This window comes from Rhamphochromis longiceps, linkage group LG2 (genome assembly GCF_057381845.1).
Source record: "Rhamphochromis longiceps isolate RC_006_pf linkage group LG2, R_longiceps_female_GT1.1, whole genome shotgun sequence".
Lineage (NCBI taxonomy): Eukaryota > Metazoa > Chordata > Actinopteri > Cichliformes > Cichlidae > Rhamphochromis > Rhamphochromis longiceps.
In genome coordinates, this window is record NC_140558.1 from 22,729,586 (window position 1) to 22,738,710 (window position 9,125).

At 38.8% G+C, this 9,125-nt stretch overlaps 1 protein-coding gene across 1 annotated transcript; it reads right to left on the reverse strand.

Annotated features, from left to right (window-relative positions):
- Positions 1-935: 935 nt before the first annotated feature.
- LOC146677180 (crescerin-like protein che-12) lies at positions 936-3,445 on the reverse strand. The gene is made up of 8 exons (XM_085381338.1): positions 3,280-3,445; positions 2,732-3,071; positions 2,261-2,500; positions 1,972-2,095; positions 1,764-1,869; positions 1,426-1,664; positions 1,175-1,330; positions 936-1,077 (listed from the first exon to the last, which is right to left on the reverse strand). Exons 1-8 carry the CDS (start codon positions 3,352-3,354, stop codon positions 936-938), a joined length of 1,422 nt encoding a protein of 473 aa, XP_085237464.1. The 5' UTR covers positions 3,355-3,445.
- Between the last annotated feature and the right edge of the window lie 5,680 nt (positions 3,446-9,125).

Below are 9,125 nucleotides of genomic sequence, written 5' to 3' on the forward strand. Positions count from 1 at the left end.
CTGCAGTGCCGCTGCAGGGGAGGTGGACCCACGGGCGTAAAGTCTGTGCTCTCTCGGCTGGTTTTTTTTTTTGGTGTGTGTTGGGCTGTGAGTTGAAAAGCTACAGCCGGCTGTGTGGGTACACCAACCATGTGTGAAAAGTGGTCCATAACGTAATGCTTCAAAGCGTGTTCATGGAAACATTGTCGGGTCTGCCGTGGTACAATGGGACTGTCATCTGTGAGGCGTGAGCGGTGTTTGTTTTTACCATAGTTCATGGTGGAGAATGGCTGCTCTGCTGAGTTTTGCTCTCTGTAGCCGTATGAATGGCAAACTACACTGATTAGCAGCAGCATATAGGCACACGTCAAATTTCTTCTGAAATTTTCGCTTTCTAGTATTTATTTAATATTTCTTTATGTTATAAAAATGACTTTGAATCCTGATAAAAATGCAAAATCATGGGTTAAAAATGAAAACAAGAGAGCTAAGAATGTATTAATATTTGTTGACAGAAAAACAGAAACTGTATATGTGCCAACCAAAGTGCCATTTTAATTCAGATGAAAAAAAAAGGGATTTATTCATTCATTGTCCATTCAGGATCTTAAAAATGTGATAATAATAATGAAATAATACAAATAATGTAATAATAAGAATGATGTAATAATAATTAATGTAAATCTAAATAATATTGTCCTTCAGAGAAATAGTTTGTAGTCCTGAAGATGGAGAAGTTTACTCCTGCAGAGCGACTGGGACTGTCTGTGGTCATGATGGTTGAACCTCCAACCACTTTCCCAGCTTAGCCTCAGAGTGCTGCTGCTACTGTAGCAGCCGCTCTTCTCCTCTGTATTCGTCAGGACTTGCATTGTTACATCTGGGGATCCCAGGCCCTGCTGGAGAGGAGAGCCTAGTCTGGATGCTGACCTGCTGCCTGTAATTATTAGCCTTTTTCAGGCTCTTCTCCACAGGATGCCTGTCTTTTTCAGGCTCTTCTCCACAGGACGCCTGTCTTTTTCAGGGACAATCTTCATCCACAAATTCATAAAGTCATTGTGAAGGGTCAGTTTCTTGATGATTGTTCGCCCATGGTACCTGTGGAAGATTACAGTTATCATTAATTTTCATTAATTGTGTAAACTCACAGAAAATAAAACATTGATGCACTTCAAACCCATTTAAAAGTACCCACCTGGCTTCAGGTGCAGCATCCCCTGCCATTCTAGAGGCAGCAATTAGAAACCTTTCAGTGAAGCTTCCTGCTTTCAGGATGACGGCTGCTCCAAGTTTGTCAGCCAGCTGGTGCAGGTGTTGAGCCGCGCTATTCCTCACTGCGACACAGCGATGGCTGAGCAAGGACAATATTAGACACACAACTCAGTGAACATGATCTCTCTTTCATGTCTTCTAATAAAATCACTACAGCTTCTTCTCTCCTCTTACGTCAGTCCTGTGTTAAACAGAGCGCTCAGAATCCGTCCATGGCTGCAATTTTCCACCATGGCATCAAGCGCCAGATTGACCTCCTGATGAAGAAAGTTGTTGTTGGTCTGTGCAAGCTTCAGCAATAGAGCTCGGCCTGTTGTTTCAACTTCTGGGTCCATTGTTTTCTGGAGCTGAATATAGAGCTCATCGATGGTATGTATGGCCTCACAGGCTACTGCTGAGCGTTGGTTTTTCACCTAAAATGTGAGTGAAAATCATCAGTTGAGGCTGTAGTATGCACTTGAAGGGAAACTAGCTGCATGAAACACATATAAGAAACATAAAGTGTGCAATACCTCCTCAATGAGGACCAGACACACTTCATGTAGTTTAGTCTTCAGGATGTCCGAGTGGTGCTTTGCCAGAGACTGAATAGTTTGCAACCCCTGTCTTTTCTTAATCCTGTATTTACACAACACAACATAGAACACCACAAATAACACAGCCACATTATGCAGCACTGTTTCTGTGCAGTATTTAATGTCTCCTTACTACGTTTCTTACCAGTCATCTGAAGACAGCAGACTAAAGCTGTGGGACAGGCTCTCTACAGGTGTAGCTAGAGGCGGGAGTTTGACCCTGCCCTCTCTTGGATTATTCTGACTGCACTGACTGTCTGCTTTCTTGTCTGATAATCAACGAGGTTAGTAAAAAGAAACTGTAATTTCTTCTAATTCGAAGCATTGTACATGATGCAGTGATTAATTGTTCATTAAAATCTATTTTTAAAAATCTCTTAATTTAAAGTTTGATTATTCAGCATCTTCTACAGTTACTGAGGAAAACCACTTACCGTCTATAGGGACGACTTTTGCACAGCGCAGCAGCGTCCCAAGCCGAGGTCCTCGTTTTTGCGGTATGGGAACTGTTGGAGGTTTCTGAGTCAAAGGCTTTACTGCAGTAAATGTTTTGGTTGGTACTGTGTGTCCAGGTAAGGTTACAATCCCATCCTGGAAATGCTGCAGTTTTTCCAAAATAGGCCCAAATTTGTCTTTTACTGTCAAGACTCTTATTCCATGAATGACCTTCGTGTCTGTTTAGACAAAAAATAACTAAATAACTACAAATTGACATCTTACTAAAAAAAAACAACAACAATAAACATTTTTCTTCCTGATTTTTTTTTCTTCAAAAAAGCATATAAAATGAATGGACAGCAAGAATGTGTGTAATTTATCATTAAAATAGATAATCTACAGTGTCAAAATTTAAAATCTAAACTAACTGATTAACAGCAGGTTTAACCACTAAAGAAAAGCATCACCTTTGAAACGACCTGCTCCTGAATGTTTAGCAGAGAAAACAGGCAATTGCGATGGACAAGCTGCTCGAGGAGGTGGAGGAACTGGAGTGAGTGGTGTCATCTCAACAGGACGATCAATGAGAGGAATGGCCCTCAGATCACTTGGTGTGTGTGTGTCTACAGAGCTGAGGCTACACAGACTTCTTTTAGGGTCCTCCTGATTCCAAAAGGGGTCATCCAACCAGGGACTTATTTTCCAGCTTCTCTGGACTCTCTGTGGAGAGTCTGCGCATTGCTTAGGTAAAGGTGGGAGTCGCACAGCATAATCTCTGGGTCTCTGTGCGATATGCAATGTGTCTGCCTGTTGAAAGAACACATTTGTCTTACTGCTCTGAGCTTTGTGAAAGTCCAGGATCCTGGACTCTGTGGTGAAGCGCTGACAGTTGCTCTGTCTACAGTGACTTACACAAAAATTACACTGTGCAAAGCAGCAAAATATAACACATCTCTCAGAAACGTTTACATTTGAACAGCAGAGAAGTCAAGAATGAGTAGGTTTAGTTGCTTACATCTCCACCTGTGCGTTTTCTCGGAATCAAATCTCGAAAGCGATGGAAAAAGTTATCTGATGTCTTTTCAGGCATGACTGAGATAAAAAGTGAACAAATTGTTTAGAAACAGAAAGTTTGAGTGTTTCTCAGTGTGTGAGTGACAAGTTCTAACTCAGCTGCTCAGTAAATCACTGTTAGGATGATGTCATATGGAACTCATTGTGAATTGTTTGAAAATATTCATATATATATATACACTATTTTGTGTTTTTACAAAAATATCAGACATGTCTAAATCAAAGGCAGCTTATGATCTCTAATTATGATCTTTAATCAACAAATTTAAATAGACGTCCTAATCACAGCTTCTAAAACTAGACAACACTATACTGATAAATTCATATAAAACAGCAAAAAGGAGATAAAAGCACTGTCATAAATAGAGAAATAAGTACAGTAAATAAATAAATACAGTTTTTAAAAACTACAGAAAAAAACGTGTCATTTGCTACAACGACAACAAAATAGCAGTTTGGACAAAGCTGTTTCTTCAAGCTTCGCCTGCATTTAGGGGCTGCAAACCTCTGTCCCAAAGGAAGAAGCTGAAATCCTCCAATAAGGGGTGGGAGTCATTTAAAGTAGAGTAACTCATCCTCTACAACTGCCTAGTATTCAAGGACTCTATGTTAAGATGCTCTAACATGGTACAGTACCTTCAGAAACGCCCCAAATTTCTTATATACTGAAAATTAAATCTCTTCTCAGGAACCTTTTCTCGATTCAGTAGAAGTAGATCTAGTTCTATAATTATAATTATAGAATTATCATTATTATGCGTAAGTACAACACTGGCCCAGGCTAAGTAAGCTAACACTGACTCTTTTAATAGACATAATTTTGTGTAGGTGTTTTAAATCTTTGCGCATTTCCGTGTTAAGCCTATATTAGATTTTTTTAAAGGGTATCATCACTGCAAGATGAGCCTGTGATCAAATTTAGGTAACAAGGATACCTTTCATTTGCAATAATTAGTTTTAACTAGCTACATGAGAATAGGACCCTCTCTACCCGACAAGGGCAAAGCCTGGATGTTGTTCTCAGACAGTCGAGTTTCTACTATTGTTTGAGTACATGAGCATTTTAGTGCAAAATATATTTCAGTAACATCAGCACTTAACAACAAATCAGGAAAAAATGATTATTGTAAATGGATATGTTAAGGAAATATTTTCCCTTAAATGTTCTGGCTGCTGTTTATTCATAATAAGTGTCGGTGGTCAGTCCGCTGTTTGCATCTGCTGTTGAAATGGTGGGTGAAGCATCCATGTCTGTTTGAGAAGCCTGTGAAACTTTGTGAAAGGAGGCAGACATGGACAATGTGCTAATAAACTCTCATATGTCACGAGAATGTAATCAAGCTGCTAAGCAGAGGGAAAGTGTGATTTTTAGGACATTCAAGTCTAACATTAGCTGATATAAAATGAAATGTGGAAATGTGGGAGGAGGAAGGAGTGGTGAGGCAGAAAAAAGAGACATACAGTATGGAGATGATAAAAATATGTTTAAATGGTCACATTTAAAGAGTAATTTGTGATTTTTGAATTAAAACTTTTAAATATCTTATAACTGACACCTTTTTAGTAGTTTTTGCTAATTTTTCAAGTACATCAGACCTTTTCCTTTCAGAATTCTCAAGGATCTTGAACATTCTCTCAAGAGCCTTTGCCTCAAATAGTATTCATAGTATGAAGGTAAAATGTTGCTTATGCTAACATTGTTGTGATAAATAATAATCTGTCTACTCTCTGTTTTCCTTTATTTGACTGATTTAAGTTGAATGTCCCTTGAAATGTAGTTACATCTGTGATTTATTTTTCACAGAATGACCCCAAAGTGACTGAATGAAAAGACTTTTTAGGGTTTACTGACTCTTTTGGTTATTCTGTAGATCGCTCAGCTCTGCGAGGGTCTATCACTCCGAATCAGTGTCGTGTCAGAACTGTACATTGTGATCAGAAGTTTAACTACATTCATCATGGACACGAATGTTATGGTAACTTTGAGCTTTTAATGATTTCTTTGAATTGTTCTCTTTCCAGCATACAACTTTATTACTAAAGAGGCATACGTTTGAATTTATTTGAATTTTCTCTCATTCACACAGGGCTACAGTTATATAAACAGGCTCAAATAGATCTATTCACTCACTTAAATATTCTAATAAATGGTGTTGGAGGCTCTACAATGGCTTTTAAATTGTCAAGGCTAAGTAATATTAAGTCCTCTTTAGTGTTCATGCTTGACTACAACTGGTAGTTTCTCTTTGCCAACATAAAAATATTTTGTTTGCTAGCACTCAGTGGACTGACAAATGTGCAGATCAATGAGAAAGTCTTGGTTAGGATCTAAGGAGTCAGGAAGGTCTCTTGGAGACATTTCTAAATAACTCATCATAACATCATCAGTTCAATTGTTATGAATTATTATGTCTATTTTTTATGCTTAAGGACAACAGATGGAAATTAGCCCTTGGCTATAATCTGGTATGTTTACATTCATGTAATTTTTTTTTTACATTTATGTTCATTAACATGCACTGTCCTAAATAAAATAAATAAAATAAATAAACAATTTGTCGTGACTCACAAAGACACATAGTAACAGGCAAACCAAACCAAAAACAAGCCTTTACTTCAGGTGATAAAATGTATGAAGCCAACTGAGACGATAAACAAAATCCAAACTAACTGGAGACGTGCAGAAAAGGTTAACAGATGCTGCCACAAAGTGAGTGGAAGACAGCAATCAGGACACGTGGGAAAAACAAAATGCAGGTGCAGACGATTAAGAAACAAAATGTTAAAGACAAGTAGCTACCAAAATCAAACAGGAAGTGAAAACCACACCTAAATGGTTTAACTCAGACACATGAAATAACTAAACCAGGGGACTGAAAAGAGAGGATAAGATGGGAAACACTAAGTGAACGATATAAACTAAGAAGCCTGACATGAAATGGAAAATGCAGGATACAGCAGCGTCGCTGTGCCACAGTGAATGAATTTTGTAGCTGCCCGGATGGACAAACTAAATCTCCTGTAAAAATGTTAATCACAGTAACAAGAGGTTTGGTTGGAGGAGTAAAGACAAGGCTTTCAAACCTAAGAACATTTGGTGGTGGTAGCAACATACTCTGCGGCTGTTTTGCTGCAGTGGTATTGGTGCATTACACAAACTGGATGGAACAATGAAGACAAAGGACTGCTTCATCATACTACATCAACACCTAGATGGTTAAAACAGTTAATGGTTTGTTATAAAGGATAGAGCAGATTAATGTTAAGCTTCTGGAGTGGCCTTTCTAAAGCCCTGACCCTAACCCAACTGAGAATTTGTAGACTACACTTAAAAGTTAGGCCGTGACTGGAAGCCCACAACTTAAAATTATAAAATAGCAGAGTGGTCACATAAGCCTCGGGTCGCTTGAGCACCGAATTCTTGCTTTTATTGAAAACAAAAGTTCAAAGAAAACATTAAAAGCCCTAAATTATCATAACATCAATGACGAGTGTATGTAACGTTCTGTCCACTGTACTTAAATCACATCGTACGTAACTTTCTTAGCCCCTATATCCCCGTGTGGTGCCTTCTGTTGTGCGCACTGTGGTTTCATTTTCGTCTGTTTCTATGTTTACACCACTGCACTGTTTAGCTGTCTTAAGACCTACTTTACAGAACTTACTGAACAAACTGAGCATTCTGCAAAAGCAAGTTTTGGCTCAAGTCAACCAGCTGAACAAGTATTTAAAGCTCAAACACCCCCGAGGGCTTCAGCCTTAAGTCCTCGTCTTCAGTGTAAAAGAGTTTTTCTAAGGATTAGGGGCGGGAAGACTCCAAACAAGTGTCAGATTAGTCTGGTGGGATTACTGACATTGCAAGTTTGTTGAAGATGCATCATAATTTGCATTTTTAATGCTTTTCAGCTACGCTGTAAATGTCCATTGACCTTGGTCTTGGCTTGTGAAATGAAAATATGATGGATGCAAGATGAAACGTTTGTTTATAATACTAACATTAGTTTTGTATTCTGAGACGTGCTAACACAATAGTGCTTTGTTTCAAAGTAATCACCCAGATGGGCTGAAACTGAAATGCCCTGTTTAGGAAAGCACGTGTGGTGTCTGAGGGATGGGCAGAGGAGAATGAAAGAATACCTGGCTGACTAACAATGGATAAACTAAGGCTTCACAAACAAGGCTTCAATCCCCCTTGGCTTACTCTGTAGACCATGTGTTTGATGGAACTGGAAGCTGCGATTCCATTGTCCTGCTGCTTTAAAAACAGAGAAAGAGCATGCACGCGCGTGTTTGTGTGTTTGTGTCAGTGAGTACATGCATGTGAGCCCCTCAGGACCTAATGAGAGTGGCTGTCACTGGAAAGAAGCCAGAGCGCGCACACACACACACACACACACACACACACACACACACACACACACACACACACACACACACACACACACACAAAGCTGTTCTTTTTCCCCATGCTCAAACACTTGCAATTTTGTGTGTGTGTGTGTCCAGTTTATTGTCCATCTGTGGAAACTTGGTAACTGTCAGTTTTCTCTTCTCACAAACAATCTGTGTTGGTTTGTTCAGTAACACTTTACCGTTCTGTGGCCCTTCCAGGTTACATATATATATTTCAGTTCTGTCCCTGCTGGCTTAATGTGCGACAATATTGACTTTAAAGAGGCACAGCTTTATTTTGCACAGAATCACTACAGCACTTTCATTCTTGAATTTGCCTTGAGACAATCTGGAAAGCTAATCTTAGATATAAAGCAACTCCATATAAAGCCAAGCCTTGACTGGGTGCGACTGGGGTTATGAATATAAATATTTAATGAACAACCAAGGTGGGAGAAAAAAGTGAAATGGGAGGAAGTTGTCAGGAAGGAGCACAAAGAGAAAGGGAAAGATCCACGAGTAGGAACAAACCAGACAGGCAGAACGAGAGAGGCGAGGGGGAGGAGACTATTCACAGACAGGTAGGTAGAAATCAATTAAACTGTAAAGTGACTACCATCGCGACCTATGCTGAGATGGAATTCTATAAGAAAGTGGCAGTGATGTCCCACCAACAACCCAGTGGATAGGTACAAAAAAACAAAACAAAAAAGGATGAATGGGAGGACAGTAATGGTGGAGAAACCCCCGTGGAGCAGGCGAAGGGATAGCAGCAGAAACTTTGAAGCTTCTCTTGTTGAACCCCAACAACCAATGATGGCTACAAACTAGAAGTATCGAAAAGTGAAGGTAAAGACATCAAAACTGGACAATGTCACCAAAACACTGTGGATGGATACATACAAGCAAAAACTGCCATCCATGGTTTTCCCTCCTTTAGGAAGGAGTTGTTTTAAATGCTGGTTTTAAGTGTATATTTCTTTTAGACTAAAAGGCAGGTTTCTTCCTGTTAAAATGTAGTTTTTCCTTCTCACTGTCACCAAGTGTTCGCTCAAAGGGTTTTTTTTTTTTATTGCTGGGGTTTCTCTGTGTTATTGGACGTTTTCTACATTATAAATTTAAGCACCTTGAGGCAAATGTTGTTGTGATTTGGATGGATAGTTTTCATGAAGAAATCAGTGGAGTCATCCATATACTAAATAAATATATTTACCTAAATAAATGTTGTCATTGTTCCTACAGATTATTGATCTTAATACATTGAATGAAATATTTGTTTCATTTTGCTGTTCCTGGAAAGTACATCTTAACAGATTCTTAAAGCTACTGTTGGACTTATTTAAATATTTTTATTATTATGAAGAAATTTACAAAGAAAACTGGTCTTGTCACTTT